The sequence below is a fragment of the Anser cygnoides genome, chromosome 2, assembly GCF_040182565.1.
Source record: "Anser cygnoides isolate HZ-2024a breed goose chromosome 2, Taihu_goose_T2T_genome, whole genome shotgun sequence".
NCBI classification, from domain to species: Eukaryota; Metazoa; Chordata; class Aves; order Anseriformes; family Anatidae; genus Anser; species Anser cygnoides.
In genome coordinates this window covers 10340064-10356352 of record NC_089874.1, presented here as the reverse complement: position 1 = coordinate 10356352, position 16289 = coordinate 10340064, and the positions used below count along the sequence as shown (strand labels likewise).

At 35.8% G+C, this 16289-nt stretch overlaps 1 protein-coding gene across 3 annotated transcripts in view; it reads left to right on the top strand.

The window, feature by feature from the left end:
* The window catches only part of PTPRN2 (protein tyrosine phosphatase receptor type N2), a 646903-nt gene that overhangs the window by 280505 nt on the left and 350109 nt on the right, over positions 1–16289 (top strand). For all 3 annotated transcript variants that reach the window (XM_066991452.1, XM_066991450.1, XM_066991449.1), the window contains exon 11: positions 12031–12110. In XM_066991452.1, coding sequence (XP_066847553.1) covers positions 12031–12110 — 80 coding nt within the window. The remainder of the gene's footprint in view (positions 1–12030; positions 12111–16289) is intronic.

The window sequence follows — 16289 nt, the reverse complement described above, 5'->3', positions numbered from 1 at the left end:
ACATAAACTGATACATTTAGCTCACATGAGATATGGTGTATTATAAGGACCATACAGAGCTGGCATTTATGCATGAAAAGATTAATGTCATAGTATCTACTAATTTGAGGTGTCCAGTCCGATGGCTTTGAGTATAGCTTATACAGCCTCTTCTGTGAAGATCTTCACATGTTGAGACACAAGTCCTGTTGGCTTCAGTTACCATTCTAAGTGCTCAGCAGTCCCAGAAGTCAGCTGTCAATTTAGACAATGCTATCTGCTTCCATAAAAAAAATATGCCTGAAATGACTTGGCTTCAAATGAACTGAGTCTGAATCTGAATCTGAGGCAGAACTGGATGGTACCAACAGAATTCAAGATAATGATAGACCTTTATGTCCTCATACCTGGTTTGCAAAATACTACCTGAGGTCTGCCAACAATGACGTTGAGGCCCCTTGAAATATATATATATATTTTTTTCTCTAGCACTTGATCACCATTCATTAGGAATATTATTGGAAAACAAAACAAAACAAAAAAAACCACACCACTTTGAAGAGAAAAGCTGCATCTGTAGATACAAAATAAGTCAAGACTGATTTTTCCTTTTATACTGTGGCATGTCCTTAGCCTCAGCTATGTTTTTAAGTAGTTCTATATAAACAGTAATCTAACAAAAGATTGAATTTGGGTGGTCATCATGAGAGCAGCTGTGAACACATTCTTGCTATACTTAAAATCTGTTTCCAAGTAGTGTGATTAGAGACACTTTCCACCTCCTCTTCAAAGAAAAGGTCTCACATAGCCAAACAGTACCTATCATTATCTTTGTTCATAGGAAGGGCTGGAACGGTTGGGCTGGAATAATACAATCTGAAAAGCCAGCGAACCATCCCTGTAAAAAGAACTTGGACTAAGGAAGGTGTTTGAAAATCAAACCAAGTGGTGAAAGTTTGGAAAAGCTTTAAATGTGTTCAAATCAGAAGTGTTGGGTAGGCACACTGATGAGTGGAGCTCCCAGCCTCACCTATTATGAACACATGCATTGGTGTTAGTGTCCTAATCGTGTTGTATAGGTTTTGTTCATTGTTTGTCATGTTTGTCATATTCTTCTAACACCTGAAAAACTCAATCAGCCAGTTAATCACATTCAGTCATCCAGAACCTAAACACTGGAACGGTACTTGGTATTTTCACTTCATCATGCTGATGGATTATGACATTTGGTATATGTACGCTCTAAATGTTTACATCTCATGAAATTGTTGGTAGCTTAAAAGGCAGGATAGTGTGATGGAGGCTTATTTAACCTGGTGAGCTGTACTGGGACAGGCAGCACAGTGTCTTCTTAGGTTTCTTTCTCTTTTGGTTTCGGCCTGTAGCATGCAAACTTCACTCTGCTGTAGAAGCTTTCCATGATTCATTTTTCCATGATTCAGTATGATTAATTTTTTCTTTATGTTGGACACCTGTGGGTGAATCTTCTTGCAAAGTTTTTTTTTTCTAGATTGGCAGATTTTGCCATCTATACCATTTAGATTTACTACAGAGAGGAATTTTCAAAATACTGTGCTTATAAAAAAAACATACAGTCCATCCTGTTCTTATGGTGCTGTAGTATACAATAGCCTAGCAATAGGCTGAATTTTTATCTGCATTACATTGCATTTATTGTCCAGATATTAAGCAACATTTTTATTTCAGTTTGAACTCTACTATGCTTGGTTTCAATAAAAAAATACCTTTCAAAAAAATTGAAAAATATTTGTCATCTATTCCTTGATTTTAAATAGCAAACCAACAGACTAAGGCTATTTGGCATAATCTTGTTTAAAATGTTATAAAAGCATAACTCAGAAATAATGGTACCACTTTTATTCAAACTTGACTTCTTCTACAGATTTAATGAGTCTGGAAAACAAATTGTCTGAAAAATGTACTGCTGTAACTCATTGCATGCAGGCTTTTATAAGAAATTACATTGTGTTTTCTGGTACATATTGTCTTATTTGACAACTAATTTATAATATAAAGATGCATCAATTTTTAAAGAAATGAGGATAAGGAAACAAAAATAAGGTGGAAGTTTCAACTCTGCATTCCTTTACTTAAAAATGAGTGATTTCTCAGCCTTAGCAATATATCAGTCTTGTGGCTTTTTCCCCTGAGGTATAATATATTTTGTGTGCTTTTCTTTAATAAATGTGCATATAACCAAGATCATTTTGCCTTATCCACTGTAACTTTCCTGCTAGAAAAATATAAAAATATATTAAAATAACAAGAAGGATTTTGGCCTGCAGCATTTTATGAATTCTAGATGACAAAATAGAAAGACCATAAAAATCTGTAGAGACTCTTATAAACAAAAATATACTAAGTTTGGCTTTCCATTAAAACATTTAATCTAATTAAATCAGAGGATTTGTACCTTTGTAATCAAAAGATACACAGTTATAGATACAGGTCCATGTACTCATAGGTCCCTACTGAAGAGCAGTTTTTTATGGATAAGTGAGCTTCTAAAGTTTATCAATTTTTAAACTCTTCTTTATCTGCTTTCTCTCTATATTACTTTCTGTACATCAAATCTTTGAATTTCATTGAATTTATATAACATTTCACATATTAACACGTAATTATTTCCATTCTACAGATGGGTAAATTGAAACTCTAGACAGTTTTCTTGATATTCCCCAAAATGGTACAGAACTTGGTGACAGATATGAGAATAGAAACATAGAACTGTGATTCTCACTCGAACTAAAACTTGCTTTACAAATAGCACAACTAATATTAGAAATGGAAAAAGATTATCATGTAGGGAAACTGGTTATATATATTTTTAAGAAAAGATTCTTTGAAAGATTTGTATAAAAGAATAATCCATTAAAAGAAATATACAAAATGAAGAAGTATACAAATTATCTTTATGATTTTCTTGATCCTCTCTCCCTTGGCTTCTTGATCTCTTACCTACACACAAACACACTTTTTTCTCTCTCTGTTACCTGTATGGATGGGTAGATGGATGAAATAAATATTACAGACCTGCTGGCCATGCTGAACAGATAAATCATTCTTTTTCACATTTTCTGTTTAACACCTAGCCAGTAAATATTTCGTATCCAAACCCATGAGCTGTACCACAACCTACCTGAAAGATCTGACTTTTGTCGTGACTGAAAGATCACGATAAATTCCCCTTGAAGTGCCTCCTTTGTAAAGGAAGTAGGTTGATGCCAAATGTCTCTCTTTCACAGCTGGTGGAGGAATCCCAAGATCAAATCTTCTAAGTGGTCTTCTCACAACTAAAGGAGAAGCCAACAGGTTCTTGAGAGGGCAAGCACTCTAGCTAAAAGTTTCAAAGCTTTTTGAATTGAGGCTGCAGCAAAGTTTGTTTTCTTTGGTCTTCAGTTGTGCTGTCTGATCCCCGTCAAAGAAATTTGTGTCCTGTCTGGCTCCTATTGAAGTTAAAAGGGTCTATTTCTTAAAAGGGTCTTATAAAAAGGATGGAGAAGGACTCTTTATGCGGGTAGATAATGACAGGACAAGGGGGAATGGTCTTAAACTAAAAGAGGATAGATTTAGATTAGACATTAGGAGGAAGTTTTTCACTGTAAGGGTAGTGAGGCACCAGCACAGGTTGCCCAGAGAAGCTGTGGATGCCCCATCCCTGGAGGTGTTCAAGGCCAGGCTGGATGGGGCCCTGGCCAACCTGATCTAGTGGGTGGCATCCTTGCCTATGGCAGGAGGGTCGGAGATAGATGACCTTTAAGGTCCCTTCTAACCCAAGCCATTTTATGATACTATGATTAAAAGTCACTTGTGCAAACTGCGGGCAGGGTGACTATCAGTACAGAAGACAGATTTTACATGTGAGTTCAACAGACACTGTTAACACAGGTGTGCTAAAGATAAGTAGGCCCAATGTCAGCAAAATACATTGAAAACCTAAGACTGCTGCATACTAGCCAGACCACCAAAAGGTATAAAGAAGAATGGAAGTATAAATAGAATACAATTATATATATATTTTAATCACATAAATTTATTATTATTTAGCCTAATCAATGGAGGGTGAAAAAAAATCACTGTACATTCAAGCAGTATTTTGAGATCATTTTCCCACTCTCCAAGGGTCCAAACAGTCTTTTTCTTTAAAAAAAATATAGCACATGTATGTTTTGTTCCTTTAAATACTGTAATTAAGAACCTTATTTGCATTGCAGGCAAAGCTGGCAACTTTCATGTACTCAGCGTGGTGAAAGTGTCAAATTTCATGGTTTGTGACAGATTAATAGAAAAATCATTTTAAAACTCTGCAAGTTATTCATAGATCTTGAGTAATCATCAGAGGTTGCATTTTGTGAAGAATAAAAATAGAAAAAACTGAGTATAGCTTCAATCTCTAAATTGAGCGTTGTCCATTTTTAAAATCATTTAAATTGTCAGCTTAGCAAAAAATCTTCACCTTAGATGAATTGAATTGTAAAATCTTTAAAATACCCCTTCATCATCTTTTGCATTGTAAATGCATCTGTATATTTAGAAAAAAAAATGTATATGCATCCGTATATTTAGAAAAAAACTGATTTGAAAAAATTGAAGTCAGGCAAAAATGTTAGAAGGTCTGCATGGAAGAGCAATGAGCTCCTAGACAAACTCAAACACAAGCAGGAAGCCTAAAGAGGGTGGAAGCAAGGAGAGTGTTGCGGTTTAACCCCGGCAGGTAGATGTGCACCACACAGCAGCTAGCTCACTCTCTCCAGGTGGGATGGGGGAGAGAATTGGAAAGGTGAAAGTGTGAGAACTCACGGGTTGAGATAAAGGCGTTTTACTAGGTAAAAGAAAAGCTGTGTGTTCAACCAAAGCAAAACAAGGAATGATCACCACTTCCCATCGGCAGGCAGGCATTCAGCCACCTCCAGGAAAGCAGGGCTCATCGCACACAATGGTTTCTTGGGAAGACAAACATCATCACTCCAAATGTCCTCCCCCTTCCTCCTTTTTTCCCCCATCTTTTATTGCTGAGCATGATACCACATGGTATGGGACATCATCCCTTTGGCCAGTTTGGGTCAGCTGTCTTGGCTGTGTCCCCTCCCAATCTCTAGTGCACCTCCTTGCTGGCAGGGCAGCACGAGAAACTGATAAGTCCTTGGCTCTGTGTGAGCGCTGCTCTGCAAGAACTAAAAATATCAGTGAATTATCAGCACTGTTTTTATCAAAACTCCAAAACACAGCATGAGAACCAGTGAGATCAGTGCAGCAGAGTGACTTCATGGAGAATAATTTCAGGGGAAGAGAAGAGGGCAGTACAAGGTGTCCAAATAATTACCTGATTTATGATAGCTGTATATGGAGCTTACAGAGGTAAATCTGAGCTGCAACCATCAAATCCAGCCCTAAGTTTTGTTTCCATGTAGTTACATTTGCAATATGTGATTTCTTGGAAACTGTCAATCTATCTAATCTTTCTAATCTATCTGCTGAATACACCACACCTAGCTGCATGGTGTAAACTATTCTACCGAAATGTAAATGATAATAGAAAATCATCCACTAATTGGTGAATTGGTAAGAACAGCAATTAGTATCTATCCTGTAGCAGAGATTTTGCTTTTTCTTCTACAGTACTTGGCCATTGTCAGGTGTTGGTACAACATAATCTTCTTTAACTTTCTCTCTCCATGCTAGCTGCAAGTTGAATACGAGAACATATTTCCATATTTCTGCAGACAATGTTGCAAATGCATACTTAGAATATGTAAGGGATATAAATATGAATAGTTAAGAAAATGTATTTGGGCAGTAATGCAGCATGTTGTGGAACACTGTGCAATTCTACACTTTAAGTTTGCATCTCCAAGAACTGGCAAGACACAAGAAGCTCAATTTGCTGTAATAGGAAAAAGATTTTTTTTAATTGTTCATTGTCTGTAATACATGTGCATAATATATACATGTAAGCAGAAATGTGAGGATAGATATGGCTGTATATTGACTTTTGATCCATTCAGAAAGAAAATTAGGGAAATTTTTTAAAAGTAAAGGTATTAAAGATGTGTGGTGTTTTTTTTTTGTTATTGTTTTTTTAGTAATAAGTCTAGGTGATGATCAATATATGCTAGTCAACAGTTCAGGGAAGTTATTTCGTAGAATACATTCTTCACAGGTTTTAACAATACATTCTTCACAATACATTCTTCACAGGTTTCTGGAATGTTTGAGTTTTAGTCAGTACCTGCTTATATAATATAAATAGAATGTGAAGCAATGATCCAAAAAATAAATGTTGGTCAAAAGTTCTGGTCAAAAATATTGGTGAGACCTGAATCAAGTGACTGATGGGTTTATAGCTACATTGAATAACATAAGAAGCCCAAAATAGCATGAGTACGCTTTTTAATCCGTCTATGTATTATATAAGGATGACCAGCTGCACTGTTCTGCCTTTGCCTTGCTCTGTAAATCATGTTATTCAAACATACTGTATTACAAAAGTGCCTCTGTTAATCATGAGCTTTTTTCTGTCAATCTGATTTGACATAAATATGTTTATAACCAACACATATAGTATGTAACCCATTTACACGTGTGACCATTTTAAATTTTACCAAAATTGAGAATATGAAAATGAGGTTTTAGTGCAATATAAACAATGGACATAAAACTTCAAATTCCTAAACACAGGAAGCACAGAAATGTGTACACATTGCAAGTCATTAGTTCAAGCCCACCAAACATTTCCTGAGACAATTACCTTAGCTGCTATAAAATTTACTTTGCACAATCCTCTGGAGCATTACTAATTGCTTTTCTTAACCCCCAGAGATTAAAGGATTTTGAAATGAACATATAGACAAGTGGTGACTCTAATTTCAAATCTAAGCTTTATTAAGGCAAGCTCTGTTTTACGAAATAGGGTCATTAAGAGAATGTTTTATGTTGGCAATATCCAATCCTGATCCCCTCATCTTCCTCCAATCTTGAGAAATAGCACTCTGCCTGTATTTTTTAAAAATCTGGTGCAATCTCAACTCATTTCCATCTGGCATCAGCTCTCTGTCTCATCTTCAAGAATACACATAACCATGTTGGCACTTGTTTCTCAAATCCTTTTCCACTAGGGGGTATGATAGACTGTGACTGTATTTCACAGTAAACCTTCCGTATGATATTGTAGTACTAAAGTACACACACATGAGGGAGAAGAATGGGCATGCAAAGCGTGGTACATAATTTATGGAGATTCAAACCCTGTCATTCATAAATATAATTATAACCAAAGGCTTGAAAGTAATACGGACCTTGCCATATTGAACATGCTCCAGCTCTGTTTATTCAGATCATTCATTTCCTGACAGACAAAATAGAATAAGAACGTTGTTAGTCTGTAAAACAATTAAATAAAAGAAATACTTCTATTTTACACCAAGAATATTGTTTATTTCTGTACATGTTGTGCACCCTCCCACCTTCAGATGGGAAATAAAAACCCAAGGGGAGGGAATATTATTAAATCAGCAATCAACCTTCAAATCATTTTGGTATAAACACTGTAATTATTTCATCTCTAGTAAACAGAATATAAGACAACAGCACATAAGGGTGACAATTTGCAATATGCTTTGAATGTCTTTGTTAAAAAAAAAAAACTATTATGGCTGAAGGCGACATTATTGAAATTAAAAAAAAAAAAAAGCAGAAGTTGTGACAGCCAACAGAGGGGGTAATTAGTAAATTTCAAGTAATAAATTTAGCAGGTCATTGCAACAGACATTACGTTTTGCACAGGGAGAAGTCACCATTTATTGGCCTTGACAACAGAGTTGCTTACCTTTATTCAAAAATACATCATAAAAAGGTATTCTGAAAAAAAAATGGTAGGTGTGATTATAATAATATAGTCCAGATGCCTTCTAAACTCACAAACTTCTTTTATTTGGGTGGGTATCAGTTCATTTATGTCAGTGGAGTCAACTACACATTTACATAGGTGTAAATGTAGTAGCATACACTTTGTTGGGGAAAAAAATGTTAAACAAAAAATCTAATATAAAATATTGCCTTTCTAGATTAAAGGTGCTGCTACCTAACACTTTTAATCTCTTTTAGAGCAGAAGAAACACTACATTGCGTGTATTAGATTTAGTTTACATTTCAGGTGTGTTTTACATTTGCGGTTGCTTTCCTCAGCACGGCTGGCTGAGCACCGGCGTGATGTCGCCTGCCACCGAGCAGGGACACACCAGCCTTGATTTGTGGCAGTGGTTTGTTTGCAATTCATCTGGTCATAAACGCTAGTGTGCACTTCAGCAAGCCTCGGTATTTAGAGTGATGTAAAGACAATTGCCATTAATATTAGCTAGGCTGCGGAGGGTTTGACAGCTGCATGAGAAAGCGGTCTCACCTAGCTAACGTAAAGTTCCTGGTTAGGAGGTACCAGGGGTGCATTTTGTACAGCTTTGAACCCTCTCTCAGGCTGGTTACCATCTTGTTAAAGAGTCTTTTTGAAAAATATTTTTCAGTCAAATAATTACTGGTTTTGTTTAAGTGTTCTCGTCCAACACATAATGAACAACGAGGAATTCCCCAGAGGGCATCTATTGTTATTGAAATGTTTATTTATTGAGTGCTTTTGCCAGAAGCCCCCCATGAGAAAAATCTCATTTTATGAGCTCCTCAAGCAGTCAGTTCCCAAAACATCTAGCAGAAATGTAATTTTGGCCAAACAATCTCCAGGTCTTTTGTTTGCTTTTAAATAATCATCAGAATACTAATATGCAAAAAGTTGTGACAGGAGGTGCTTTATTTTTTATATTTTGCAAATATTCTTAGTGAAGTTGGGCTTATGTTGTGCTCGAGTAATTCCTTATACTCAAACATTCAATGATTATAGTGGAGGAAAAACAGTATCCCTCTCAGGAATGTAAGAATAGGCATTTGGAATGATTCTGATTTCTTCTTTCCTGCAAAAAGGATGGTTATTAACTAATAACTTCCCTGTCCCATAAGGAATTTTCATCCCACCCTGTTTTTTCCTCTCTTTTCGTACGTTCTCTCATAAGCCATGAGGAGCATTGCCAGTGCCTGTGGCAGTGCTTACATGGGCACACCTCATCTGCACTGGGCCCTGGCTAACCCGGGTGGAGTTACTGGACGATTGTAATGGTCCCTGGTGAGCTGCAGCATCAGGGCTTGCTTGTCCAAAATTACTGCTGGAGCTGGATATGTGAAAGGATCCAGTTTTAGTCTGTATGATTTTAATGATCCTGCTAAGTGCATAGCTGCAGTGAGCTGCAGGGCACAGCTGAGGAATAAGTGAGGTCTGGACCAGAGACAGAAGCAAAAAACTCAGGCAATGGGAGGAGGGGAGGAAACTTTTTGGGTCTTTGCAGATAAAGCCAAAATGTAACTACATCGTGCTTGAAAGTTGGCATGAATTCCAGGTTCTTGACTATAATGGAATACATGGTGTAGATTTCACAGGTTCAGGTCTGGGGCCCTCAGCACTAGAAAGATGTGGACCTGTTTGAGTGGGTCCAGAAGAGAGCCATGAAGGTGATCAGAGGGCTGGAGCACCTCTCCTATGAAGACAGGCTGAGAGAGTTGGGGCTGTTTAGCCTGGAGAAGAGGACTCCAGGGAGACCTTATAGTGACCTTCCAGTACCTAAAGGGGGCTTATAAAAAAGATAGAGACTGTCTTTTTACATGGGCAGATAATGATAGGGCAGCGTGAATGGTTTTAAACTAAAAGAGAGGAGTTTTAGATTAGATGTTAAGGGGAAATTTTTCACTCAGAGAGTGCTGAGGCACTGGCACATGTTGCCCAGAGGAGCTGTGGCTGCCCCATCCCTGGCAGTGTTCAAGGCCAGGCTGGATAGGGCTTTGGGCAGCCTGGGCTGGTGGGACGGGTCCCTGCCCATGGCAGGGGGTCAGATTTAAGATGGTCTTTAAGGTCCCTTCCAACCCAAACCATTCTCTGATTTTGTGATTCTATGATGATTTGGAAGGAATATCTGAAGTTGTTTGTTTACACAGTCCTTGTCATGGGACAGCTGTGTACTGGGTTGTTGCCTGCTTTTATTTGAAGCAGATTGCTAATTACACTCTAAGTGTCTGAGCAGCCAGAGAGGAATCATCATTTCTCTTGGGCTGGGAATTCAGAAAGAAGGACAGTGCAAGACTGGTTATATTCAGTGCATAGTATCGTAAAACTCCCAGGTGTCTGGTGTGGTTGATTGTCTCTGTGTTAGTGATGGAATCAGGGAATGGCCTGAATTTTTGTAAAGAAGTTTATGTACCCTAAGTAAGATATACTTTGCAATTGTTGAGTATTATAGCTGAACATACTATTTAAATGATGCTGATAAATGCTTTATAATTACCTAACATTATTAAAATACATTTCTTGCACATTAACGACTTGACATCTGGAGTGTCCTTCAGCAATAGAATCTCTGCTTTATTTTTCTCCCACCCAGAAGAGTATTTAAAGAAAAGTGATTGATTAATGACAGTTCCTGTTAACTCTGGAAGAGAATGTGCACAGTACATGCTTTGCCAGTAAAAGATTCAAAGTATGTTCCTTAGTATTACTCTGAATCCCTTTGTGACCTCAAAGCAAAGTCTTACAATCAATAATAGTTTTCTTCTACCTAAAATGTAAAAAGTTTAAAGGTATTTCTGTCTAGGACATATGTGATGCAATTAAGTTCACTTCGTTAAGTGCTCTCAGTTGTATGAGTTCAAAATATGAATGCAGAATGGTAGTAAAAGAATAATTTAATACTTCATTTCAAGCCCTGCAGCAAAATTATTTTTCAACTTATTTTATGTAGCAATTTTTCAGATTTCATTCTCTCATAAGCCACAGCTATAGTAGGTCAAAGCATTTTACATGTATGGCTCCTGCCAACGTGCTTAACCACTGAAGCACATGAAGCAGGTATTATTCACAGTATAATTGTAATTCTTCACAGTATAAATGTAATAAAAACTTAGGTACTCACATGATACACAGTATGTAGTTTTCTTGTTTGTTCAGCCCTTGCACTCTGCTCCTCTGAATTTACATTATAATTTCTACTGTGGCTCATTAACTGGAAATGTTCTTTAAAATACTTTTACTATAGTTTTGTGTGTACATTTTTCTTATGATTGTCATATATATGTACTTAGCACAATATGACAACTGAAAGTTCTGTATTCTGCACATCAGATGTGCGTATAGGTTGGATATTATTGGGATGGGTGGAGAATGAATGCAACATTACATATATGGATTTATTTTTCTGCAAAAACACACAATGAACATTTTTTTTGAAACCCTGAATACCTTACTCTGACATTCTTCATCTCGTTAATTAGTACCGTGCTCTGTAAATGCCTCATAGGTTTTAAAGCCATAAAGGACCATCAGGCTACACCTAAAAAGTTCACCACAGGGTTCCATCACTTCTCTTTATAAGTTGTCCAAATAGATTATTATGTCTATTGTTAAAAGTTAAGTAATTTTTGCCATCTTTCAAAATCAGACATTTGGATCAGATACATCCAAAATCTTTTCCCCAAATATGTTCTTGTAGAGCATGATCAAGATAAATATTCTGAGGCTCTTTATTGTCCCTCTGACTTAGATTCATAAAAAGAGGACTAAGCTTGAGTGGATGTTAGGCAAATAAAATTTGAAGTTTTATGTAATCTTCTTGAGGTGTTGGATTCCAGTGATGTTCTATGGTGTTCTTGAGAGAATAACAATTTCTGTGCCTCCATTTTGCCATTTTCGTAATGGGAATAGTATTTACAGGAATGTTTTGAAGTTTAGTTAATGTCTCTGAAATTCTTTCAGACAGGCACAAGACAAGATACACACAAACTTCCACAAGAGGTATATAAATGTATGCAAATGTAGCTAATGAAGCAAAAGGAAGAGGGCTAAATGGTGCCTTAATAGTTTCTCCTTAAAAACCTATTTTGAAAAGGAATATTTTGCCATGTCTCTTGATTATGAGTCTTACATTTTTTAATAATCTCTTCTAGCGTGCTGGGACCAGCTGTGACCTTCAGAGTGCACTCAAACCTCCAAAACATTTCAACTGCAGATATTGCCAAAGCAGCAGGTAAGCTTATCCTCCATTCCCAAACTGGCATTCCACTCTTCAGTTTAGAGGACTGTAGACAGACAACATGGATGGAGACAGCACACTCTCCCAGGAAGATTGACGTTTAGGGAGGGAGACAGCTGAGGGGTGAGTGGCACATATGGGAAAATGAAGTGTAACGTCTCTGAGTCAATTAAAACTGCCTGAGACTTCATTGTTTGTAGAGGAAATGGATTAAATACAGACATGGAGACACAGCTTAGCATGGTGAAAAACTCTTCAGTGTTGTCATGACCTCAGAAAAACAGATTAGATATTTGCAAATGAGAATTTAATACCCTTGCTTTTCTGATACTTTGTTCCAGGAAACAAAAACGGTATTACATGTTAGCCTTAATTTCTGGATCAAAAGATGGTATAAACATACCTTTGTTGGTGTGCGGTTTAGGCAATTTCCATGACCCGTTAATCTTGAGAGTAAACATTGTATAGCTGGAGCTAAACTGCTTCTGAATAAATACCACTGTTCTATGTACTGCTCTTGGCTTCTTATCAACTTGGCTACTAACAGTATTATGGAGGAGCTGTTGACTGAAAGAAATCATTTCTGCAAAGTAACTGAATTGATAAATGATTTGCTTCCAAATTACCCAATTGATAGGTTTTAAAAATTATGAATAAACAAGTTGCAATGTTGCTTGCAAATAGGAATAAAAGAAGTTCATTTAAATAAACATTGGGAGCCCCTAACTGTCCATTAACAACTCCTTCTTCCTTACGGATGAATTCAGCTGTAGAAGGAACTGGGGCAGTTCCAATGCCAGAACCATTCTTTGTGGGGGAAAAAAAAAAAAAAAAAAAGCGTACTATCAAAATTAGGAAATTACAATAAATTGTTGAATTATGGGACACCAAAATGTGTATGATTTATCTGGTAAAAATTAATATAGCAGTGTCCTACATTGTAAACCTGTTGAATCTCTCTGAAGAGATCAACAAACACGATGCAGCTGGTACAACCTGCCTGGGTTTCCAAAGACTTTTGACAAGGTCTTTCACTAAAAGTTTCTAAGGAAACTAATTAGAATACGGAAAAAGAAATACACGGATCAGTAACTGGTTAAGAGGGGAAAAAAAAATACAACAGAGAGTAAGAATAAATTATTAGTTTTCTCAAAAAAAAAAAATAGATCTCTGCTGGGACTGTGTCATCCAACATACAAATGAGCTGAAAAAGAATGGTGAGCAGTGTGATGAGAAAGCCTGCTAAGAGTACTAAATTATTTACAGTATTAAAGGTGAAACTTGATCTTAGAAATGTATAAAAAAATACTAGACTGAGTGACTGGACTCAAAATGGCAGATGAGTTTCATTACAGATTAATGTAAAAAATTCATATGGAGAAAAAAATAAGCTTTAAATATGAAGTTGTGGGTCTGAATAGACCATTACTGCTCTGAAATAAGATCTTGGTGTAGTAATAGACTAATGAAAACAACAATTCAGTCATCATTATCAAACAAGGAGAGTGGTTGTTTGTTGTTTCTTCTTCTTTTTTTTTTTTTAAATTAGCCTTTTATCTAAATGAATAAATAAATAAATAAAATTAGATATACGCCCAGGAGTCAAACATTCTAAATTTAAAAAGTATCAATTTTCTCTTTTCAAACCAGTTAATAAAGTTGCAGTAGCCTGTCAATGTACTTGCTAATCAGTTCGTTTATTTTTAGCAAACATTTTCTTAACTTGCAGATATCTAAAGCCAAAAATAAAAATAGTAAAATGAGCAACAACAGTGCATACTTACATAAGATTTTTTTTTTCAGGCTTTAGTTGCAATTATAAATGTTAAAAGTCAACAATGTCTTAAAGAAAATCATTCCAAAAACGTAATTTACCAAAGGAAACTGAAGCAGAATAAATTGGTGCATACTTCCAGGCATGGGTAAATGTATTACTCCATGGTGTCCTGCTATTAGGTAACAACATTCATCCAGGAAATCTGAAAGCAGATCTTGTTTATAGAAAATGAATAGACCTAACTGAGAGAAGAATTTCATCATTCAACACATCCTTAGAAACTCAAAGAACTTAGAAATTGAGCTAATCAGATGCCACAGTAATTATGAGAATGTGAATTATCCAGATTTCCAAATGAATCTATTTCTGCCTCTGTAATGTATGTCCATGTCTCATTATTATCTGTGGCAACAGGTTCTTTGCAGGAACTTGCTCTCATTATTTTTGTAGTATATATAGTTTTGTAACCAAAATGGATAATTTGCTCCTTTCTTTACATTATTTAAGTTTCCATGTAGGGAACTATATTTAAAGTTTTCCATCCTCCCCTGTGGAGTCTGACAAATGTGCAGAGTAGAGAAGGCATGGAACTCTGCAGCAGCTTTGCAAATAGATGTATGACTTAGAATATCTACTGAAAAAATAGATAGGGAAGTATAATAATAAAAATAGTTTACTGTATTGTCCTAGCGTTTGAGATCCATTCTTCTTGGTGTACACAACACCCACACTGAGGAGAGAAAAAGCTCTCTAAAATCCTTCAGCCATGTTCTTGCTGGTAAAACATTTTTTTCTAGTAATCCATAGTTCCTATTCTATGTAAATGTTTTGATTAATTTTCTTTTTGCATTTTCTGGGGCTACACAATTCTACAGGGAAACCTGACAACAGTATAATTTAAATTTTTGTACAGCCTGAGAAAGCAGGCTATACAAAATACCATTAACAATACCTTTATTTGCTCTTTCACTGCAGAGCAGAAATACTGCCAACGTTTTGCCTGCATTGCACACTTTGATGTTCATAATATAGAACATATCTTGCATGGTATAGCTGTCCTCTGGCCTATTTCTGTTTAATAAGTCAGGCTCAATGGTGCATCTCAACATTTTGATGAAATAAACCTTCTCTAGACATAGATGACCTGCTCTAGAAGTAATTACACTTGGCACATGACATCATTTAGACAAATGAGTATGGATTTAATTTCTCTTCAGTTTAAAGGTTAGGAGAAATCTAGCAGAGAACAACTATCAGTAAGATAACTCTATTTATCTAAAATTGCAATATAGTCACTACAGTAATAAGCAATGAATTTGAATTTGTACAACTTAATAGGTACTCCAGAATTACACAATTTATTCAAACACATGTAAAGTAACAATGGTAATTAGAAAATAAGAATCTTCTGAAGTTTCCAAATACAGAATTTTTGGCTAGGATGGCTACAACATATATACTGCTCACATGAAGAGGAGATGCAGGAGAGAAAATGAAATAAAAGCAATTGCTTATGTGTAGTTGCAGCCTTTAAAAAATAAGAATTGTGCTTGTATTTTATTTACTAATATATAAAAATGCAACAGTTTAGGTGTATTAAAAAAAAAGAGGACTGAAGAGCGAAACAATGTATTCATAACATAGGCATATTAGTAAGGGGGGACTAGTAACACAGTGGAAGGCAGTGCAAAACTAGATATTAGTGAATTAGCAGATCTTGTGTGCAGCTTCTTGTTTCTAAAAATGTGATATATATCATTATAGCAATTCAAAAATCTTGATTTCATTGTTGTAAATAGGGGGTTTTGAACATATATTAGAATATCAAGATTTTTATTTTATTTATTATTTTTTTAAATTCCTTTAACTTTTAACTAGGCTATTGATTTATGTTTCTTTAATTTGCTCTTGTCTTGCTGGTGAAACACAGTTTTTCAAAAAGTGCATGGATTGATGGGACCATTAATCTTAAGGAGTGGGTTGCTGAATCATATAAACTTCTTGTCTAAAAATTTTTTATCTCCCAGCTTTCTAACTCTGCAAAAAAAATGCACTGGAGAATTAATTCCCCTTAGGGTGGGGGGAAGCAAAAATCATTATCATTAAAATTAAATTGTATAACAAGTTAATTTGAATAAAGATACTGAGATGCTGCCTGATAAGTATTAGAATGGATAATAACATGCATATAGAATTCCTTAGGAATTTTAAACAACTGCAGATGTTAAAAAAAAATAATTCAAATTCTGAAATATATGAATATGAAAATATTGATGAGGAACCTGCCTCATCAATATGATGAGCACACAACCACTGAAGAAACTCCAGTTTATTACTCCCATTTGTAAAGCACATTCAGCAGAATCACAGTTTTGTCACATCCAATATGAGCCCTG